The following is a 23,956-nucleotide window of genomic DNA, read 5'->3' on the forward strand; positions in this document are numbered from 1 at the left end:
TCAAACTCTAACAGGTTTTCTTCCAGGATTACTCTGAATTTAACCCCATTTATGGTCTGTCTAACTGTGACCAGTTTCCATTTTGCTTAAATAAAGACTTTTCAATCTAGGTCAATCTCATTTTGTAACCGATGTGTTATTGGTGCAAAATGTGAAGCTGGGATAGAACACCGTCTTTAAATAAATGTTGGTCAGAGTTATTGTAACGCCTCCCGCTGGATGTTCTCTTGCATTTCAATATTACTGTCATCATTTTTATGGAGTCAGAACCGATAATCCCTTGTATGTTGCTGAACCCTTTATACTTTCCACATGAGCATCTTTTGCCATTTCCACTCTCAGTATTTTACAAACATAGACTACCTGAGTTATACATAAAAAAAATATGAAGATATGATGTTTGTTTGCTCTGATTTTACCTGTTATGTGTGTTTATGTCTGTGCGAAGCGAGTTTAGTCATGCACCTCACATCCTGAGCTACGTTGGCACCAAGGTGACGCTGCGCCAAGGAGATGGCTCGTTGGTATACAGCAGCGTCCCGCTTTATTCAACTCTCCTGCATGAGTACAGTACCTCCGCACGCTGGGAGGATGCACTACGTCTCTGCCGCTTCGCCAAAGTAAGATATCAACACTTCTCCAATATTGTTTGTTTATTGTTTAAATAAAGACATTTTTCTGACAGCTTTGTTATTTCTCCTCTTAGGATAGATAATAAAATAGCCACTTCTTGGCTATTTTTTTACAAATAGAAATCTGGAAGCGTAAAGTGTGACGTATATAGGGTTTACCTGCTATTTACTTTGAAGCCCATAAATAAAATTTAGTGTAACCAATTATTGACTTGAGCTAAAAGTGAAAACCTTCTAAGACGTAGCATTTCGTCTAAGCTGAGGAGTAGGGAAAGGTGACAAAAAGTACATTTCATATTCATTTGTTAAAATTGACCTGTCAAATTTCAGACATAAATACAGCCGAGAAACTGTGACAAGAGTTCAAAAGTGAAGGCCACAGATAGGCCTGTCACGATAACAAATTTTGCTGAGCGATTAATTGTCTCAAAAATTATTGCGATAAACGATAATATTGTTTGAAGACCTTTTACACTGATTTAATGGAAATGATGTAATAATGCATGTGATTTCCTGCCAAAGATAGATACACTTTATTTTCAAAAGAACACTAAACACTGGAACTGATAAACAAAATAAACAAAACACCCAAAAACAAAAATAAAATGGATTCTCAGTCTCCATTAACAAAAAATGTACTTGAATAAAAACTAAACAACATAAAGCCAAAGTGTAAATAAATACTGCATTCAACCAAAAGAGTGCAGATTATGAAGTCTGTATATTATGTTGCCCTTCAGTAATAATTAGATTTAAATAGAGAAGATGGGCACATCGACTACCTGATGCAATAGTTCACACTACACGGTTTTTTGCCCCGATTTTCCAATCTTAGAACGTTGATCGTTCTAAGATTGTCGCTTGCGATTTCATAACAGATCATCCTGTAGTGTGTGGTGTGTTACGGTAGATCGTCGTTGCCGCTCCGATCCAAATCAGGGCGCAGCCTGTTGAATGTGACAGGTAGCCAATCAGAAAGCGGGATTCTCCTCTGGGCTTTGGAATCCCAAACAGCTGACACGGCGCAACCCGAAGTCCAGCGGACATTGGAGATGATATGTGGAAACAACATTAATGTTTATTCAACATTTTGCGCAAAGAATACAGAAATGACAAGGGGAGGAGTTGGAGCGAAATGGCTACCGCAGTTGATTAAACCTGGTAACTTTTCAGCTGTTCTTCGTTAACGTGACATAAATAAAATAATGATTTTCATTCAGGCAGGACTTTACGCTGACACTAGCCACATGCATTGGAGGTAGATTGCAGTAAAGCATTGATTAATGCCTGGTTTTAAAATTAGTTCACTGGACTAGTAGCCATTATTTTGTGCCCATTGTTGGACACCACACGGCAGGAACGAACCATTATACCAAGGATTATACCAATGTGTGGTCTCTCAGGTTTTGAAAATGGGCCGACAACTCTAAGATCGTGTCTTGTGCGCTGAGCTTTATACTAAGGCATGAGGAAGGGAGATGTCGGTGGTGAGAACCGGAGTTTAGCCTTTTTTCATTCAGTGTCATCAACAGAAAGAGAAAAAGGCCGGAAGAGACAATAAACCCGATAATTAAAATGGCATTGATAGTTTTAATTTATCGTACAATTAATTGATTTATCGTTTATCATGACAGGCCTAGCCACAGATTTGCAAAGCCTAAATGCAAGCCAAACTTTTAAAAGTTTAATTTATTCTTTAAAAATTTGATTCTTTTTCCTCCTACTTCTCAATCATGCTCTGTTGTGTTTTAAAATCACAATAAAAGGCATTAAAGTGTTTGACTGTAACTTGAGATCACATTCTAAAAAGCTAAAGGGTGTAAGCACTTTTTTCCCAAAGCCATGCACGTATAAGACGGCTTGACAAAGTCTGCGATGGAAGGTAGTGAACAGGTTTACGAGAGCAGAACAGCAGGGTTGAATTAGCCCGCAATTAGCCTGGTGACAGCATTTACCGGATCAAATCCCCCAAGACTTCACTCATAAATACACGCTTTGCTGTACGAATTTAAGACTCTCCAGGCGTATGCACTCGGGCACACAAAAGGAAGGGGGGAATCTAAAACCGCGCTCTGCCGGGGAGATGATGCAGTAACCACAGCCATAAAAAGGGACAAGCATAAGCGAGCGAAGGGTGTAGCAGAGGAGATGGAGAGAGACTCACCAGATTTAAGAGGTTTTCCTCTGACCCCTCCTCCTCCAGTTCTGGTAAGCGCTTGGTGGCAGCGTGGCTTTTCTCAGAACCCCAGTTGTTGTTGTCAGTAAACATCCGTCATATAGGAGCTAATGTGTACAAACATCACATGTAGTCCATGACATCATGTTACCCAGATTTGACATTTTGGGGAATTGCTCCCAATCCCCCAAAATAATGCCTTCCTTGAAATTGTGCTTTCTCATCAAGCTGTGTCACGTTTATGACGTCACCCAGTGCCTGTCCGTGTTATTTGTTTACTGCTGTGGTTTCCAGTTAGAGGCCTTTGTCATAGTAACGGACACGGATTACAGGAGGACATGCAGGGTGCATCTCCTCTGATGTGTAGTTTGCTCCACCGGAGTTTTAATTAATGCAGCGCTGCAAGATAAACTGGTGGAGTTTTTGTTTACATTAGCAGGTGTCTGTGCTACATGAAGGATCTTAATTGTTTTTCAAGCTTTTCTGCAACGCTCAATCTCATGACTTTAGGGAGCATGGGATTCTGAAATGTAAAAAATATATACGTGGTTTTCATAAGATCTGACTGGATTCAATAAAAAAATTCTAACACAAAAAAGTTGTGATGGTGCTTTCTTCTGTCAGGAAGAAAAAGGCAATTAAAAGAAATGTTAAAAAAAATGAAAGTTGAAATAAACTATTTTGAAATTTTGACCCCGTTTTTGACTACGGTAATTATTATTTATTGTTAATTTACAGTTGCTTTGGCTCTCCAGGAGTGATTATTTAAAGAAGGAAGCAGCCAACTAGAGGCTTCAGCTTTAAAGAAATTAAAGCTGAAGCCTTTAAAGAAAGGCAACTGCACTGTTACCAAGAGTGCAGTACATCAACTTTATTAAAGAGCAGCCGTCTAAGTTCGCAGCGAGTTTTGAATTTTTCAACTTCTGTTATTTCTTTTTTTTAATATTGTGTAAATTCATAGTGTTTTATGTTTGTCTGCACAGAAACAGTCTTTTCATCAACTTACATCTTTTATTTTTCTCCAAGTATACAGTGAGCAGATTCTCAAAAATCTCCATTTCTCCTTATGAATTTATGTCTATAATGGGTCCTCTTTGTCCTTGAAAAATAAATTTTATCTCTTTAACTTCCTCTTAAAATAAAATTTAAATAATATTTTTGCTCCATCGGGACATTAAAATGAACTGTGAGACCTACGCTGTCGTTAAAAGATGGTCTGTTTTCTCTTCCTCCTGTAGGACCAGTCTTTGTGGGCGTGTCTTGCCTGCATGGCGATGGCAAACAGAGACCTGAACACAGCGGAAATGGCCTATGCTGCTATTGGGGAGGTAAGAACCTCAGCAAAAGAGGAATCTGACAAATTAAACTGCATTTAGTTCATCAGCTGTTCAAATGGATAAAAAAAATGTAAAAACTTCACAAAAATCAGTTTTTGTTTTTTTTTGTTTTTACCTTTTTCTTGCTGCTGTGACACCTGACTTTCCCCACTGCGGGGCAATAAAGAGTATTTTTATTCAATTCCAAGCAAATTTTGAAGAGATGTGAGAGCTGTGGGACACTACTGATAATGTTTTTGACACTTTTACTTTTGTTTAGGGTGATTTGTTTAAATGTCATTTTCAGTAAACTAGACACTCGTTTTCTCTTGTTCCCGTTTCTTCTTCTTGTATTTTGAACATTAACTTAGAAATTGTGTCTGATTTAGCAGCATTAAATGCAAAATGCCTGCACGTCTTGTCCTGGTCTTAAGTTTGGATCAGGAGCGTACATTGAAAACTGAGACGGTTTTCACCTAAAATGACTATAACAAATAACGTAAGTCAAAGAGGTGAGGTATTTCAGTGATTACATTACATCTGTTTTTGTTTTTTGTTTTTTTAAGTTACCAAGAGTGCAGTACATCAACTTTATTAAAGAGCAGCCGTCTAAGGAGTCATCGCTGGCCCACATGCTGATGTTCAGTGGTCATGTCCAGGAAGCTGAAGCAACTCTCCTTCAGTCTGGTCTCATCTATCAGGCTATACAAGTGAATATTGACCTTTTCAACTGGAACAGGTAGCTCTTCAGTTTTTTTGATGCATGTATTAAAGAGCATTAGCATCATTAGCGTTTTTACCTCTTTACCTTTGCAGTTTTATTATCATTTATCACAAAAATTACTGGGAGAATTTATCTTCCAGCAAAATCTGTTATTGTGACAGGCCCAGTAAGATGTGTGGATAATTTTGAGCTTGATTGTGTGTTTCTTTTTTTATTATTATTTCCAATTACACACTGACGGCACACACAACCCATTTTCAATCAAGAAAACCGTACATGTCCTATGGACAGCAATAATCCGTCCGCCTCTGGCATTCCAGATGAGGCAGACCTCTTTAAATACTCTAAAATATGATATTTGTCCTCAAATCTATTATATTTTTTAAGGATGTTGTATGAAAACGACACAAATTTGACCTGAAGTTTGTTTTTAACGTTAGTATTAAGCATGTTTCCTGGTTCTTTGTGTGGCTTTGGGTTCAGGGCTCTGGAGCTGGCGGTCAAACACAAAACCCACGTGGACACTGTGCTGGCTTACAGGGGGAAGTTCCTGCAGACATTTGGCAGGAAGGAGACCAACAAGAGATTCCTGCAGTACTCCGAAGGGGTACGTTCTGTGGTGTTGAATAAACCGATTTAGTGCAGGTTACGAAATTGGAACAGAGTGCGCTCTACTAACTCTGTCCTTTTAAGTAAATAACTTTTTTTTTTGCCTAGCTTAGGCAAAATGGAGTTCCCTCAATTCACTAAATAGTTGAAATGTAAACACCTACATGACCTGGTTTAGTAACTGGAGCTTCCATTGTTGTTTGTCACAATGTGTTGTTTTATGGTCGACAGAGAATAAAAGACAAAAAGGAATAACTTTTTTGTGCTTAAATGTCCATTGTTACGAATCTGATAGAAATAAATATGTAAATCTTAAATATAAAACTTGTAGGAACCCTGTTGGTAGAAGCTTTATTTAAGGTTTTGAAATTGTAACCTCCATGCTGTTTCAGATTCAGGTTGAAATCCCTGATGAAGGCACATGTATGTAGGTGCCTCAGTTATGCAGCTTCCAGTCAGTTTTGAAATGGAAAGAGTACGTTTTTTATCACTTTTAGTTGAATGCCTGTTTCCTAAATGCTCTGCTTTCTATTCTCACTAATTAATATTGTCTAATTTGATCCAACTTTCTTTCCTCTCCTTCAGGTTGAAGTGGACTGGGAAAAAATCCAGGCGAAGATTGAGATGGAGTTGTTTAAAGAGCGAGAGAAAGCTGCAAACACCTCTGTGAGGGGCAGCGTGGCGTCGCGACATTTATAATAAGGACTCTAAGGTTTTGTTGTTTGTTTTTTTGCTACATCTGAGTTACACAAAATCATTATATGAGGTACATCCTCCATCACACACCCTGTTGTAAATAGTGCCAACATGTCACTTCTTGGCACTATTCCTCAGCAGCTGTTTTATTCCAAGCTTTAAACTTCGGTTCTTATTCTGCTTTGTTTGTCGCTGCTAAAGTTTTCACTTACTGTTCTTTCTGTAAATACAAGCAATTTTATGTGAATATATATTTGTCTTTCAAGCAATTTCCTGACTATTAATGTTCAATACACACCTGCTTCGCTCAAACGGTGTGCGCTCTTGCCATTTGAAAAGTGACTGGAAAAAAAATAGACCTCTGTTTTATATCATATTCATGTCCCAGGGAAACAGGAAGTCATCAATTATTAAAGAAAACCTCATTGATACTTGGACTAAATAAAAAAGTGAAAGCTTCTGTAGTATGTTGTAAGGATTGTCATGAATGTCAATAAGATAATTTTAGAAATATTTTTTTATCTTGTTCATTTTTTCCCCTCTGAGTTTGCTTAGATAAAAGGGTTGGTTTTGTCAGAAATTTAAACGGTACATTCTGCCGCAAGTACAGATATTTTTATTACGTAAATTTATATTTTTACACCTATTTTCTCATGCATTTACTGTAGATTCATCACTAAAGTTAAGTGTCCAGCAATTTGCCATCCACAACCGGCTGTAAATAAAAAGACGTCATGTGAATTTAAACCATCCATGCTCCTTCGTTTGGCTTACTTTGGGTCGATTGGAAAGAGTTACCGTGGTTCAGACGGTCTGCTTTTATTTAGCTCACATTTAAATTGGCAGCTGCAGTCCAGGGTTCATGAAGGAAAACGGCTCAGTGACTGATGTGTCAGATTTTATCTTTGCTCTGTTCATTTAACCTGATAGGTTCAGACATGTCAGAGTGAATACTCTCATGTTCTAAAACGGGTTTTTGTACATCTATATTTTTATTATTTATACAGCCCAAACTCTGTTTTTTTTAAAAAAACACTACATGGAATATGATTTAATAAAGCAAATACACTTATTTATGAAAAAGAAATGTTCTCTTTTTGACAAGACTTGAGTTTTTTGCTGTCCAAAAAAAGTCTTAAATACACCCATATTTTTTATTCACATTTACTTCTGGCTTTATTTTTTTTAAACTTTGGATTCATTTTGTGTTTTTTTTTTCCCACCAACTTCTATTCAGTTGTCACATTGCTGTGACAAAACCACATTTCTCATGATGTCGGACTAAATTCAGTCTTTCCCATAAAACTTTTGAAAGAATTTTGCTCCCAAGGCTGGTTTATTGTATTTAAAATATTAGAACCAAATTATTGTTGTCATGTTATGGGAAAGCGTATAGTTAAAGGTTCTGACACAGCCTTGGAAACTCTGGGAAACCTTGAACGTAGCTTTGATCATTCATCCAGTCTGGATAAGAATAGAAAAAATAAACTCTTTGGTTATTTTCTGTTTTTTTAAAGGACAGAAATCTAATTATCAGTCAAGTGATGGAAATACAAGATCTTGTGGAGTTTATGCTTTCTATTTAAATGAAGTGCTTTTTATTTGTTTTGCCACATAACTATTTGATTTTAACATTTTACTCATCTGTTTTTTTGGGGTTTTTGAAATACCGACTGAAGACGTACTCCAAAAATAAAGGTGCATTTTTCCTCCCCTTTTGTTCTCTTTACATTCAGGTGGAGCTACTTAGTTGTTTGATTTTATTCTATTTTGTTGGGGGGGTTTTAAAGTTTGCCTATGTGCTTCACAGAATCTGCATTTAGTTTTGGAAACCATTCCTTATATTCAAGACAAAGAGGCCTGGAATTCAAAATGATTATTATACAAGCTGTTGTGAGTTAAGGTTTTGTTGTAAAAATATTTAGAATTTCATAAAATTTTAATATCTAGAAATTTTAGGTCGTGAAGTCTGTCTTGATTCAAGCAGATAAATCAAGACGGACCGTAACCTACAGAAACACCATGTTATCATTTTCTATAGTGCCTTGCACCTCAACAGAAATACTTCGCTTTGAATTCCTATCATGGGTCCTACACTGCTGTTATGTGAGCTGACTGCTTGCCATGTAACTCCTTTCAGAAATCCGAGACGTTTCCAGCTTTGGGCCTTATCTCTGCCTCTCAGTCACCTACTTCCGTCTGTTGATGTTTTAAAGCTATCGATCTAGATAAAACAGTTTCAGAGCAAGCTTTGACATTAAATATTAAACATATAAAGCTATTAAAGATATTTATACTAAGATTTATAACTAAAGACTTGAATATCTTAAGTAGCAGTATTCAGAGAATGGCCAGACCACAAATCATTATTGAAAATTTTTCCTAACCAATATTTGTTACAAAAAATATGCATGCATGGTTTTTTTAAATCTATATATTTAGAACCAAATTCTGCGCTACGATCTGAACGATGGGCCTCGTCTTCACAAGAGTGAAGATTATTTGATTATTTTTAAACTAGTGCTCACACACTACTCAGACAGTCAAGAGATGCTGCTGGGATCTCATGTAAAATTTATGAGGAGAACAAGCGTCATTGATTTGACCTTTTCTGTTCTTTTGTCCAGTAAGCAATGGAGTAAATGGATTAAAAAAAAGAAGAAAAAAAAACATGATTTGTGTACTGCATATGTTCCATAAGAACTATTTGTTTTTCTCTCGTTCTGTTTGTTTCTGCAAAAATATTACAGATCGTTTTGATTGGTGACGGCTGCCTTCGAAGAAAACTGAAAAACAACCAGCGTTGTTGTGTTTTTTCTGGGGAAACATAAAGCATCTTTATCATAACGTCCTAGAAACCGGAGCTGACACACTGTGGTCCAGACAGAGCTGAGTTACGTTTCACGTATCGCGCCTCCTGTACCCCTGCAGTCGGCTTTCGCTGCTCGGTTTGAATGCTTTTAAATGTCAGCCTCCTCCAGGCCGGAGAAGGAGAGCCGTCAGTGATCACTATCAGCTCGGCCAACGCAGTGTTGGGTTACAGAAGCGAACGGCAATCACTCCAGCCTCTTAGTTTCCGCAGAGTCGGTCAGAGAAGCTCCACGTTTGCCTTGATGTCTGAAAATATCAATGAAATGCACTATACAAGCATAAATGTACTTCTCAGAATGCATTTGAAAGATTCTATTTTTGCAGTGGGATGATTATACATCTTCATTGAAGATGTCTGACTGTATTGTGGGTTTTCTCTTATACCGCAGGGTCAAATCTATACATGCAGACTGGAATGAATGCGTTTGCCGCATTTGGATAAATGTCCTTTAGCCTTTAGAGATGCTACACTTTTCTTTTTGCGGGTGTCAGCAGTCATCTGGTGTAAACTTGGCTGGTTATTGGGCAATTCCAGTCAGAAATACCTAAAATAACATTTTCTTTAAGGCTGGAATATTATGGCTCAAACACAAAATCTCAGCTGTTTTTTTTTTTTTGTATGCTAAATTCAATTTCCAATTTTTATAATTTTTCCCCCTCCTCACTTTCTTTTCTTACAAAGGAATTACAAATGACAAAATTATCTTTTTTTAAAAAAAGACTTTTATTTCAACCATTCCTTCTATGAGTTGACCTGAAATCAAAAACCAAATAATTAGAAGTTGTAAAACAAGATGGCCGCCCTGGGCATTCTGACCTCATCTCTTGAACTATGTGGCTAAATGTGATGAGAGACATTTGACCACACATTAGTGAGCGTGTTGGATACGTTTGAGGCTCTATGTGCAATTTTGACTTTGCATGAATTACAGAAAATGTATTCAAACCAGTGTATACTCAGTTTTAAAAGTCATTGGCATGTTTTGCATACATTCATTCCCCCTGGACAACACAAGCTTTTAAAAGCTGCAAAATAATATGACGTATGTTCATCGCCACTGTATAATTTGAGAGAAAATGAATTTTTAACATGTATTTCTCACCGTAACAGAAATGAAAACATTGTTTAGAAAACATTCTTCTTTTGCTTAAAAAGAAACAGAAAAGAACCACATGTTCTGGTTCCTCTTCTTCAAACATAAAGCGTTTCAAAGCGTCCGTCATGATACCTGGTTGGCAAGTTGTCTTTCCACGTAGCTTTAAAATTCACTATACAGTGGAGTATTCTTTTTTTTTAAGTGATCTTTTTCATAATTAAATGTTTCTGAAGCATTCAGTGTGTAAGGAATTCGACCATATATGTCTCTGAGCCAGAGTTTGACCCTGATGACCCCCAAAACCAAGACAGAGCGTGAAGCTGAAGCAAATGATGATGATGGTGATCATCTTCAGGACAAATCTGTTAAAATTCATGTAAACTAATTATATCTGATTAGTTTCCATGCAATTTCACAACTCGCCAAGTTAGTTTTCAAGGTATTTGACTTGCGTCATCTCAAGTATTGACCATATTTTCTATAATAGTTCCTTGATGCAGTCCAGACTCAAACTATTTTAGCTTACCAAGCATCTTCTCTCTCTCTGACTGCTGAGCAAAGACATTTTCCTACTTCTTCCCAGTGAGGGAAATGATTCGGGTTGTCCTGGTAGAACAGGGCTCATTATACGGCGAAGGTTTACACAACCTTGTGAAATTGCGATGTTTTTGTAAAAATGAGGCCGTAATAACTTTCCCCCCACCCCCAATATGTTTTCAGTTTTGAGGTGAAAATTTCAACCTGTGTATGTCAAACAAGCAATTCTGTCAGATGGGAAAATGTCAAGCAAAGAGGAAAGCTGTGAAAATGCGCAGACCCTTCGGTACACACTCTGTTCCATCACACTTTGGTTCAGTTTTTACATTCAGTGCTTACACTCCTTTTTCCGCTGTTCAATCGTTCGAATCCTTCAGCCAAAAGCCGAAGTTTGCAGAGAGGTGCCAAAGGAGCAAAATGGTCCTACTGTCTAAACGTATCAGTCAGGGGAAGGACATAATAAAAACGTTTCCCATTGCATTAATGCGGCATATGGCGGCACAGTAAAAACAATCATTAGTAATGAGAGAAAATATGCAACAATAGTGGCATTACAAAAAGACAAACTGGTAGAGAAGGGATGCTAGAGGCCGACAGCGACACTGAAAAAGCTGCAGGACCTTTTGGATGCACTGGCTGAGATTTAATTGTGATAACATTGTCCTGTGTTCATAGTTTGAAATAGTGTTCAAAACCAAAAGCCTTTCGTTTCCAAAGAAAACAGTCAAAGCTGGCTGAAACATTCTCAAACATTGTGCGTGGCTCATACACCATGACAAGAACACCATAACCACAGTGAAACACGGCGGCAGCAGCATCATGATCTGGAGCTGCCTTTCTTTGCTTGGAAGTGTGGGATTTGTTGAGGTGAAATTGTCTCATCGTTCTCGATAGCTGTCATATTTTGACTGGTTTTCTGCTAGAAAGCTGAAGGTGAAGAGGTTTCGCGTTTTCGGCGTCATTAGTGAGTGCAAGTGTACATTTAAGTTGTCAGTAGAATTGATTGTTCACTGGGAGAAAATGAAGGTTCTGGAATGAGTTCAGACACAAGGCTGATAGAAAACGAGAGCGATTGCCCGAAGAGAGAGCGGCGGGGGCAAGAGGTGTGTTGGTGGAGCTTTTGTGTATTGCAGTGGGAAAATAGTCACATGCTGATGGATTTCGACGAAGGAAAAGAGAATGCTGGGGCATCTGCTGCATCTCCACCCCTTTTCCTTTCACTTCAACATTCAATACAGCACTTTAGTGCCAAAACTTCCCACTAACAAATGTGTTTCTTCTTAGCTGAATTGTAACGAATATCTGTCGCATTAAAGTTGGGGGGGAAAAAAAGATCAAAGACATATTTTTTTAATGGTATTATTGCTGTTTGCATGCAAAAACCTCTTTACCTCTACCACTTTAACAGTCATGTGACAGCCAAGTTTCTGACTGGTAATAATTTGCGATGGAAGTAGTGCGTGATGCAGCAGTTCTGCAGGAAACAACAATTGGACTTATAAATGATCAGGAAGGAACAAAGACTAACATACGAAACACGCAACTAAAAATAAAAATCAAGCAAGAAGGAGATGTTTGAATAGCTAATCAGTTGTCTTGTGTGATGTCATCAGATGCATGTCGGAGGGAAAGCTTGTTTATTTTAAGGAGGGTATATTTAATCTTGATTGAAAACCAAGATAATAAAGCAAAAACTAACCCTGACCTGCTGCTTTATGGGTGACAAATACATCTAATGCGAGTCCCTTTTCAAAATTGTCTGGCTGGTTTGATGTAATGATTCCTGCACTGCTTGAATGTTGGACTAACCACGGTGTTAAGACAGTTGCCGGTCGTGATCAGCATGCAGGTCCATATGGAGATTTTCTTTGCTTGCATCCTCACTCAGATTTGCAGAACAATGGAGTTTAATTTCTGCCGGCTTCCCGAGCAATGTGAATGTGCATCTCAATAAATTAGAATATGATTTAAAAGTTGTTTTTTTTAAACACCAGTCATAAAATTTAAATGGGAAAAGTCATATAGTTTAGAGATTTATAAACAAAGGATATTTTTTAAGGTCCAATTTATTGTCATTTAGATGTTTGAGGTTTACAGCTCTTAAAATATTCTGCTCTTTGGAAAGTTTAGTTGTTTAAGACTGATTCATATTTTTATATATATATATATATATATATATATATATATATATATATATATATATATATATATATATATATATATACAGAAAGGTTGCAACTGAAATTGATGCCCATGTAAAATATCCTGCACTCAATACTTGTTTGAATTACTGCGTCAGTGCAGCGTGCCATGGAGGTGTGATCGGTCTGCGGTCCAGTTAAAGCGTCATGTAAGCCCGGGTCGCTTCGATGGCTGGTTTCAGGTCATCAGCAAATGTTGCTAATAAAACAGAACGAAACAACCTGTGACCAGGCAACTTCATCAACAACAACCTCTTGAGTCTAACCCTCCGTGAGGAGACGAGTCTTCGCCAAGATTTGTATAATAAAACGTGTTAAAACACCTTTTTTACATTTTCTCAGAAACTCAACTTTAAGCTTTTAGTATTCGAGCTCATAACAATAAAGATTACGTGAAATATGCTGTATGTAATGAACCTATTTAACACATAACTGAGACCTATTTGAAAGACTGAAGTGAACTTTTACACGATATTCTAACTTATTAAAATGCTCCCTACATTAGATCTGATTGCAGCATTTCTTGCCACCCATTTTCACATTTCCTGCCAACATGCACCTATCAGCCTGCAGGCTGCAACATCTGCCGCCCCCTGAATTCATGCAACTCCAGGCTACAAAATGCTGCTGGATTTGAGCTTTTTTTTTTTTTTTTTTTTTAAATCTATATATATTGTGGCGGCTTATCTGTCAACAAACACATGAAACACGGTTCAGATTAACCATAAAGCGCTTATCTATGGGCTACCATGTGAAAATGAACGGTTATTGCTTTCATGCTGATAAGATATCATTTAACTGAAAGTATCCCAGATGCAGATGAATCCCTCACTTTAGTCCGTCCACATTCAACTTTGAGGAGAAAGTGTTTTTTTCCATGTGGTCGCAAACCCCCGAACCTCTAAATATTCAGAATGTATGGAAATAAAAGGTCACATTTTCGAGAAAGTTTTCATGGTGCCGCGAAAACCTAATGTGATTGTCCCGCAACCAAATCAGCTGTCCCGTCAACACAATGAGCACCGGTTCAAGGCGCCTCTCTAATCCCCCCTGCCGAGGCGGCATTTGCATACAAAAAGGCGAGCAGACACGTTTTATCTTCCAAAACACGTTTACATTCTCAGCCTCCTTTATTCTTTACAATCAGGATTATAATTGCACTTGAGTTTGTATCTCTGCGAAACCTCCTTCACCCCCCTCACGATGATGATGATGATGATGATAATATAATAATAAATTAGCAATACTATCAGGCAGTGCATTGTCCGGTTCCTGCTCTCTTTTCACACCGAGTTCCGAGCTGTCCTTGCGGGGCTCACTCCCAGAACATCCCGCCCCTGCTCTCCGGACGCCGCCGCCGCCGGTTCCGCTCCGGACAACAGGTCATCGTCGGAGCGGTCCCGGTCCCGGTCCCGGTGCATCTCCTGCATGCTCTCCTCGTACGTGGGCAGGTACTTGACCTCGTCGTAGGCCGGCAGGTTCGGGGAGGCGAAGTCCCCCAGGGTGCACTCCGGGTAGGGCTCCAGGAGGAGATCCTGGGACGCCGACGTGGGTCCGTGGAAGAGGGAAGGCTCCTCGGCGTGCTCCTGGTTCTGGTGCCGGTGGCGGGGCCGCGGGCAGATGATCCTCTGGATGAAGTAGCCCATGGCGAAGAGCAGCAGCAGGATCAAGATGCCCGACAGCTTCCGCGTGAACCAGCCGACGTTGTCGAAGAAGACGTGGATGGGGAGCTTGCAGCAGCTCTCCGCGGAGCCGGAGCTGCCGTTCCCGGGGACGGGCAGCAGGCAGCACTGGTGGCCATCCACGCACTTGACTCCCCCGCAGCTGTGCAGGGCTTGGCACGCCGAGATGAGGCAAGCCGACAAAAGTCTCCTGGTTGTCCTGCCGCCGCCCAGAAGACGGGGCTTCATCTCTGCGCTGCGTCTTACCTTCGCTCGATCCTCTCAGGTGTTAACAAGTCTGGTCCTTTTTTTTTTTCTTTTTCTTTCTCTTTTTAAATCTTCCCAGTCGGAACCCAGATGATGAGTTAACACGGGCTCCGCAGCGCCGAGTGGGACAGCAGCTGCAGCACCCCCCCCCCCCCCCAACCCCATCCCACGTACTCCCCCCCCCCCTGTTGCAGACAACCTGTCTGCTGTGGTGCACACGAAGCGAGTGGGGCAGCATCAGAGAGCAGGATGAATGATCTTACATCATTATTATTACGTGAACACTTACTATTAGGCTCCCTGTGTGTCCTCACTCAAGTGAAGTTTATTCATAATATCCCTTCCCTCTAATTAGATACATTTTTTATGACCTAACAGAATCAGAATCCCGTTTTATTCATGTGGACAACCAGCAACTATAGTGACAACTAAACAAAAGTATCAATAATATCGATACCAAGTCGGTATGAGTATTGCGGTGACACTGGCGTGATAGGAATGATACTTCATCTTTGTTTTGTAGTTTCTCAACTGATTCACTCTCAGATATTTTTATTTACTTATTTATTTCGACACTTTTTTTATTTTAGAAAACAATGCACACAAATTTGTTTCGTTTTTCCATTGACTCTCTTCATCATGTACATTTGTCAGTAATGTATTTTGTAGACACATAGAGAGTTTATCCAGATTTTGTTCTTGGTTTTAGCAAAAACAATTCAAAGGAAAAAAAAAAGAAAAACACAAAAATGCCTAAAGATCAGAAGTTTGACGATATGTTGGACTTAAGTTTTGGTATTGCTGTAGATACTGACCCTGTAATTATCCCTGTAAAATCAGATTGATACAAAATATGCACTATTGCACACCTCTACACAAAAGCACATTCATAGATAGCAAATGATAATTATTAGACTATAATGTTAGATTTATCGTAATAAAAAAAATTGCTAATTCAGATGACGTTTTACAGCCTTTACAATAAACATCTATCTTTTTCTGCAAACTGATGCATTTTATTGGGATTTTATATAACAAACCAACACAAAGTAGTACATAACTCATATAAATGGCTTCTTTTTGTTTTACAACTAAAAATCTGGAAAGTAAGGTTCACATTTTCTACTGGGCCTCCTATCTTCTGATGCGGTTACATCCCGTGTACATATACACCTAAAAAAGTGGCATGGATGCAATTTCGGTGCAAAGCACATCTATTCTGTGAAGGGCTCCAGGTTCTTGTTTGAAAACCTTACGTCTTTTAGAAAAAGCTAATTCTACGGTATTCTAAGTTTTGGACATTTCACAGAGCATTGTTAGAAGTTGGGAGGAGTGTGTCACAACTTCAAATCAACCAAGATATCTAGAAGCCACAGGCGGGGCAACGAGAGCTCCGCAGATCCGTCGAGAGGAAAACGATTAGTAGCCCATTCCACAAATTATGTGGAGAAGAGAAATCTTGCTTAAAGAACGCCGTGGGAAATCATGCTTGCAGTTTGTTGCATGTTGAAGAAGGTGCTCTGCAGATGAAAACAAAGTTGAACTCAGTTGTCTACACTGTGTGGAAAACTTGGTGGGTGGGAGGGAGGGAGTGTTTTCTTTTTCTTTTTTTTTTCCCCAGAAGGTTCATAGGGAAGTTGCTCAGAGATGATGAGAAGATGGATGGAGCTAAATGCAGGGCAGTCCAGTTAGAGCGACTTCTGAAGAATGAGCACATATTTCAATCTCAGAAAGTGTAAAAACAAAACAAAAAAAACCCAACATAAAATCTTATGTAATTCTAAGTCTTCTTCAAATATGTGCTACTTCGCTGTAAGGCATTTAAAAAAACTAATCTAAATAAAATAATTGAAGTCTCGGGTTGTAATTGTAAAAAATGGGCTGCATGGTACTTTCCAGGTACTCCAGCTTTCTTTGGAGGGAACAAAAATATGAAAATATGAAATCTCTTGCGAGGAACTTCATACCTACAACTCTTGCTTGCGTTGAACCGGTCCCCTGGATCTGGCTGCCCTCTCGCTACAGGTCCACGTATCACCAGTGATAGCAAATGCCTCCGATAAGAGGCGCCAATAGCTCTGCACGTCTCATAAAAAATGAATAGTTCTTGCTGTGTGGGTATGTAATGGACCTTCATTAGAGCAGAAGCTTGATTCCCATTAGCTCAGCATCACCCAAGAGAGCCATGCGTCTGCAGCACTAAAAGGAACATGACCATAAATCTATCTCCCCGCTTTAAATAGCGGTCCCCTTGAACAACAGGTTAATTTTACTCCAAAGATCTTCCCTTGGATATCATCCAAGAATGACAGACGGCTCACAAAGTGGCTCTACAGAACGCAAACAGATTAATTACAACACTCTGCAGACTTTTTTTTTTTTTTTTTTGCAACGTAATGGTGCAGTAGCATCAGTCATTTTGTGGCTACAGAAACCGGGCTGCGTATCTTTACAAAAACTAGCTCGAGTTCAATATGAAGTGAGGGTTTGGACTTTTGTGGCTCTGCTGGGGTTTACAGTCACTGACCTTCGTAAAGTCGGACTGGACCGATGAGAACCAACTTGTGTAAAGTCTTTTGAGGTCTAAATTCCCGCATTTCACCCCGTCCTGTCTGTTTGTGTTCCTGTTTGTGATCAACCCAAACAAAGCCTAGTGCAGCAAACGCGTGATCTAATTCTGTGAGCATTGACGTCGGATTCAGCACAAGCGGAGCGTTGTATTTCCTTCTCTAGTCTGCCTGGATTAGGGAAACCTGATCGTAGGTTTTGCTTGTAATCAAATAAGCAATCAATATTCTCTGGACAGTGACTCTGAGAGTTCGCCGCTGCCGCAGACGACTCCCTTCTTCTGAGGCCAGTTTTCGATGACTTCACCAGCAGTTGTTTTACCTCATTGCTTTTTACTGACAATACCAGCAATAATTGCTTTTAATCACAGTTTTCTCCCTGCAGGGCCTGGGAAGCAGAATAAAGATGCAGGACTTTTAGCATAAGGGGGGTAAAAACGAAATAAATAAGGGCGTTGGGATTTTTTAGTCACCTAAATCCAACCCATAGAAACATCTAGATAAATAGAACAAGAAAAGCCTTTTTTATGAAGAGGTAGAACGAAGGAATAAATAAAACAGTTCTGTATTCAATTAAAATTGTCACAGTGAAAATAAAACAACAAAGAAGTACGTTCTGTTCTTCTCTGCTCCTCTCCGTATCGTTCTCTTACAATTTGCCCTCATCAAATCTTTTCGAACTGATCTTCGTCCCGTCGCCAAGTGTTGCTTTCATCTGAGTCATGCGCATGGAGTAAATTCTTCCTTTTTCAATCTTTTTTCCTCGTTCTTGGTGCCCATCTATGAAGGAGCAACCTTCAGATCAGCACAAAAACTAAGAGCCGTAATGCCAAAGGGAAAACCGCACCTGGTTTTCAACAAGGACTGATGCGCATTTGTATTAACCTCGCTTGAGTCAATACTTTGTTGAGCCACGCTTTGGAGTACAATAGTTCTCCTTGGAAACGGCCTCAAGCTTAGTCAGATTGGATGGAGAGCAACTACGTATGAACATCAGTTTTGAAGACGACGGGGTTGAAGTTGACCTCCCCGTCGTCTTCAAATCAAACAAAATTGGTGTCAAATGTTTGTGCTGCAAAATGTTTCATTTGTGCTGCTTTTGTTTTAAAGATGCTACCAAAAGTCCAAAGATCCAGAGATCAACCCGCCCTTCCACATCACCCAAATCAAACAAAATTGTCAGTAAGCGTTTGTGCTGGAATATGTTAGCAGCACAAACCAGGACAAATGTAGCACAGTTGATTAAGACCAAATATATTTGATTTCATAAACGTGGGAGGAACTCACGTTGACCTTACATGACCTCCGGAAACTTTTATCGACATTCTAAAAATGACGGCACCACAAACGCAGCACAAACATTTGACACCAATTTAGTTTGATTTGAAGAAGGTGGTTTTTTTTGTGTGTGTTTGGTTTTAAATCACTCCTCTGTATTTCTGTCTCCGCGTGTCGGGTGCTTGTCCAGCTGGAAGGTGAACCTCTGCCACGGTTTCAGGTCTTCCATCATCATCTGAAAGGTTTCCTGTAACGATTGTCCTGTTTTTAGATCCACCCACTTTCCTTTGACACGCAGCAGTCCCTGCAGCTCCTCCAGAGACACACTGAGTCTCTCAGGTTAGGTGGACAGACATGTCTTTTGGGTTTGTATGTTTCTATTTTCGGATTACATAAAGAAAAGTACTTAATTAGATTGTTCAGAAATGTCCTCTAACACAGGGGTTCCCAAACTTTTCCATGCCCAAAACAAGATTACCTTCTGTCCCTCTGCAAACCCACCGGCAATGCTGCAAAATATGTAAACAAGTATCTGCTTTTACAATTTTATTCTCACATTTATTCGTTATCCAATAATTATGACATTTGTTGAGCATAAATACTGATTCATATATTCTGATTGTAGTTGGCCATGATTTCTTAGGGTTTTTTTTCTTTCAGTTTTTGTTGGGGTTTTTATATTGACAGAAATGTTTGCATTTTGTGCTTACCAAGCTAGCTTCAGGAACAGAGCAGCTTGATAAATTGGACAAATCAGCCATTTAGAAAAATGAGATTGGCAAATAACATTTCAATAAGTTTTTTTTTTTTTGACTTAAATGCTTTATTAGACTCAATTTATTTATTTTTTTGCTGTTTTTCCCCTTTCGTCTTCCACCAATCTTTCTGAGGCCACCCTATCGCCTCCTGGCGGCCTCACGGGGTGGCTTGGCCCCCCACTTTGAGAAACGCTGCTCTAACAAACTTCTGAGGCTTTCACAGGACTTATACTAACATCATATTACACACAAGTCAACTCAATTTACTAATTAGGTGTCTTCTGAAGTCATTTAATTTCTTTATTATGACTGCATCAGAGTACAGAGGCCTGAAAACAACAGCGACCTTCACTTTCAGGCGTTTCTTTCTACACAATCTGACAGCTTTATGTAGTCGCTCACATCAAATCTCAATAAAATATGCATAAACATAGTATTTATGATGTGGTAAAACATCAAAAATGTTTGAGAGGCATTAAATGCTTTATTACTTTCTGACAGATGTAAAATTAATTGATGTTCGCCTAAATCTGTTAACACAGCTGCTATGGCAACCGCGCTCTTGTTGCATTAGCCTATAATAAGTAGCAGTTCCTCCTGTGTGGCCAACAATTAAAGCCGCAACACTCCGACTATTCTGTGTTGGTGTCATAAATTTGCCGTGCTCTCCGCTTTTATCAGTCTGGCACAAAGGTCCCCAGTGTTGTGCTCAGTAATGCAGTCTGACGGGGTCCATTAGCTCTCTGCACAGATGAATGGCAGCGTTCATTTTTACTTGTCGTAGACGCTGATGAACAGCTCGCCCAGCAGTCAGTGTCACGGTTATCACGTTTGCATTAATTATGAAACAAAGGCGACTCTGTCAGAACTCTGGACTTTTAATGGGCCCACTGGAAGTTCTGGGTTTCACTTTGTCTGCTGCAGAGTAGAAGTCAAAAACCTCAAGGTTACACTGGACTCTTGACACAAACTTTAGCCTTTCTTTCTTTATTTGCAACATTTGGGACAAAAAAAAGAAAGAAAAAGAAAACCTCGCTGTTGTTGCTTGTTGCATTTTAAGATGCTGCTGCAGCACGTCTGTCTGGTTTAGCCTGGCACTTTGTACATACTGTACACGTTCGGGTCACTTGCAGTGTCATGAAAAAAAATACTCAAATCCCTTTAACTTTTCACCATTTCATCCAGATACAACCACACATTCCTACATAGTTTAATAAAGCAATTTTATAAGATAGAACAATCGTAAAGCGTAGCTGGAAATCCAATTTTAGTCAAATCACGTTTACTTGTAAAGCCAATTTCAGGCAACAAGGCAGTTTAAAACATGATGCGGTAGCAGCCCGTTATTAAAGAAGCAATAAACATCACATTTTGTCAAACGCCATCATCAAAGTCATCAAGCATGTATACAGCAAATATGTTGATCAGTGTCACAGCTGTTATTAATCAAGTGCAACTCTAACCAGGTGGATGTTTAGCCTTGATTTAGAGGAACTCAGTGTTTCAGCTGTTTCCTGGAAGTTTGTTCCGGATTAGTGGAACATAAAAATGCCAAATTCTAAAAGTTTCTATTGAGCTGACTTTACTTTGATCCCTCTTAAATAGAAGTCTGTGCAACCAGGTTTGCCTTCGGGAGCCGGTGTTCAACTCAGACTAGCGAGCAGAAAAGCAATAACTCTCACAGGCTGCAGAAATGCTCGGCTCATCTGGGAAAATCTGTCCATATAGTTGTTAGGTGTGCTCGTTCAAAAACTGATCTTTTTTGGAAGAGCAACAGTTAGGAAGCCATTGTTGAAAGAAACCCAGAAGAGGTTCTGTTGAACGTTTGCCACAAGTCATAGAGAGGACACGGCAAACCTGAAAGAGAGTCAGGAGAGACCCCAGCTGAGTAACGAGGCTACGCACTATGCCACACAAAAATATTACATATTCTTTCTAGGGTTGTGACTTAAATGTGTTCATTTCAATTAATTAACTACACACAATTTAATAGGTTTTGAGGCCAAAAGGCTATTTGAATTATAACGTTCCTTATTTTGTTGATTTTTTTCTTTTGTTTAAAATGCAATTAATTAATTGCAGACGCTGCAATTAAGTTGATAAGAAATTTTAATCGAGTCCCACCACTATTCTTTCCTTAATTGTAAAACCAAATGCCATTTTCATTCTGGCTCACAAGAATAAAGTGCTTTTTGTTGGTCTATGACATACAGGCCTCATGAAATAAATGAAAGTGCGTGGTTGTAGCAGGATGTTCAAAAGTTCAGGGGTCATAAATATTTAGGAGGGCATTGTGTGTAGGTGGAATTGGGTGTCTGTGAATTACCATCATCTTAAACTCCAATAAAAAATCGTGGCCTGTAGCCACTGTGGATTGTGTGAATCCAGAAAGTCCCACACCGCAGCCATTTCACACCCACATACCTCCTCTAATCTTATCGCTCTGCTGGCTCTGGGGCCTCAAGGCGCACAGACTGTGGCTCAGAGCATGCAGCGACCATGTTTATGTTTTAGTTTAGTTTCAATTGGGTGTTTTTGTACGGCTTCGATGCTTACCAGGTCCTATGACCGGTGCTGGTCGCTGCCCTGGCCGAGCCCCTCCTGTCTAGCGGCACACGGAGATTCCTAATTTATGTTTTTACAAACAGGTTTTCCCAATAAAAATGGTGTCTGCAAAAAAAAACAAAACAAACCCCCCCCCCCAAAAAACTCTTTTATTACTGTAGAATAAGTTAGTCTGATGTGTTTAAGAGAACCGCTGTTCAGTTTACAGCAAAAAATGCGAATGAGAAAATGTTATTTTTTTTGACATGAGCAGAATCTCAACAAAGTTTCACATTTGTAACGGACGACCGGACATGGAAGACCGTGATTCTATAGAGCTGATCAAATATTCTCCAGAGTCCTTTGAAACATTTATAAAACAGCCTTTACATTTTCCACTGAACAGAAACTCTGCATCGGTGTTTTATGAACATATTTTTTTCATCCAGTCATTGTTACTAACAAGACACAAAGAAAATGAGGAAAATACCATTTGGACATAATAATAATAATAACAAATAATAATAAAAGAAGTTCTCCTTGAGGGATTAAAGACATCCTGAGCAGAAGAGATGGGGTAAAATCCCTCCCCTGTCCCATGGGATTTAGTCTGGGCGCTGTTAAGAGAACCAGATCACTGGGAGGTCTGCGCTGAGTCAGGCCTTTTGACTTCATGGAGACGATACATATATGATTCCCCTCATAAAGAGCTGCAGCCTTAATAGGCTGCTATCATTTATGGCGCTTTGATGGGTAAAAGCAGTAAGTGATTTGACTCAGCATTGTTGCTTCTGCTCGAACGGGAATGCCTCGAACGGGTGTCCTCGGAAAGTTTTACGATAGATGACTGTAAATTAGCCGCTGCCTCTCTGCGCTGCCATAACCACCCCCAGGTTTTTGTGCTAGCAGATACAGTTTTACAAATGACTCATTTAGGAAAGGTATTGTGTTTACAGTGTCTTAACACTGCCTTTAAAAAAAAAAGAAAAGAAAAGAAAAAGTTTTTAAATGCACATCTGCTTTTTCTTGTGGCATATTCAAGCTGCCTGAGTTCAGAGTGCTGAAAGCGCTGACACATTGCTAAAAGTCCCCCGGCCAGCCCCATAAGGGAGCGGCCAGACTCATTTTTTGCTTATAGATAACCCATCCAGCAGCCAGCAGCCGGTGACTCAGTTCCTGACACACACAAATGAACGCACCACACAGACACCTGGAGGTTAAATATAGGATAAAGTTTTCTCTTTCCCACATGCTGCGAGTCGGGGTGGAAGGCAGGGGGATTTTTTTCCTGACCCCCACTGCCTTTGCATTTCACGCGCTGAGTCACTCTGCAAGAGGATGGCGGCGGTGGTGGGGTTCTGTATCTCACAGGGTTATGACACTACACATGTCTTCAAACGCCCACACTGTCCCAGGACTCCTTCTGCAGCTCCCCTAAGGCGCCGCGCTCCATCAGGAGACGGGGAAAGTAATGCATCAGCAACACAGAAAAAGAAGCTGGAAGGATGGAAGATGTGGAAAAAAACCAGACTGTTGACAGAATTAGCATGATATGTGGAGGTAGGTTCAGGGCCGGGCCAAGGCAGGGCGAGTCCAGCGGCTGCTTAGTGCCCCCACACCACCAGGGGGCTCCCAAGAGCAAAAAGCTAGCGTGATACATAAAAGTTTTAGATTATTTTTACAGTTGGTACACATATAATAGGTAAATCTCGTACTGCTATTGGCTGCTGCTGATGTTGGGGAAATATAAGATATTAAACTTGTTAACCTATTTACTATAAATTCAGTGTTTGCCTAACTAGCATCATTCTAGCTAGTAGCTAGGCTCCTAGCTAGAATGATGCTAGCAGGCTAGCATCATTCCTAGTAGCTTTTCAGGCTACTAACATCATTCCTATTAGCTTTGTAGGCTACTAGGAATGATGCTAGTAGTCTTTAGCGTCATTTTGGCTCAAACTTTGGCCTTTTAGCCAAATCAAAATAAAAATCTGCTTATTGTCCCAGAAAGGCTTCTGCTAGCCC

The 23,956-nt window shown here is 39.6% G+C and overlaps 2 protein-coding genes across 2 annotated transcripts in view; one reads left to right on the forward strand and one right to left on the reverse strand.

Moving 5' to 3' along the window:
* The window catches only part of ift80 (intraflagellar transport 80 homolog (Chlamydomonas)), a 52,920-nt gene extending 45,695 nt beyond the window's left edge, over positions 1-7,225 (forward strand). Inside the window, exons 16-20 of the mRNA XM_032546165.1 lie at positions 449-620; positions 4,047-4,136; positions 4,691-4,863; positions 5,332-5,455; positions 6,043-7,225. Coding sequence (XP_032402056.1) covers positions 449-620; positions 4,047-4,136; positions 4,691-4,863; positions 5,332-5,455; positions 6,043-6,156 — 673 coding nt within the window. The 3' untranslated portion in view covers positions 6,157-7,225. The remainder of the gene's footprint in view (positions 1-448; positions 621-4,046; positions 4,137-4,690; positions 4,864-5,331; positions 5,456-6,042) is intronic.
* A 6,010-nt stretch (positions 7,226-13,235) lies between these two features.
* c15h3orf80 (chromosome 15 C3orf80 homolog) lies at positions 13,236-14,941 on the reverse strand. Its single transcript, XM_032546188.1, has one exon. The coding sequence runs from the start codon at positions 14,767-14,769 to the stop codon at positions 14,143-14,145; it is 627 nt and encodes a 208-aa protein (XP_032402079.1). The 5' UTR covers positions 14,770-14,941; the 3' UTR covers positions 13,236-14,142.
* Between the last annotated feature and the right edge of the window lie 9,015 nt (positions 14,942-23,956).

The sequence above is a fragment of the Xiphophorus hellerii genome, chromosome 18 (genome assembly GCF_003331165.1).
Source record: "Xiphophorus hellerii strain 12219 chromosome 18, Xiphophorus_hellerii-4.1, whole genome shotgun sequence".
Taxonomy (NCBI): Eukaryota; Metazoa; Chordata; class Actinopteri; order Cyprinodontiformes; family Poeciliidae; genus Xiphophorus; species Xiphophorus hellerii.

Coding starts and splice junctions, on each gene's coding strand:
- c15h3orf80 (XM_032546188.1), bottom strand. CDS start 14,769: ATGAAGCCCCGTCTTCTGGGCGGCGGCAGGACAACCAGGAGACTTTTG.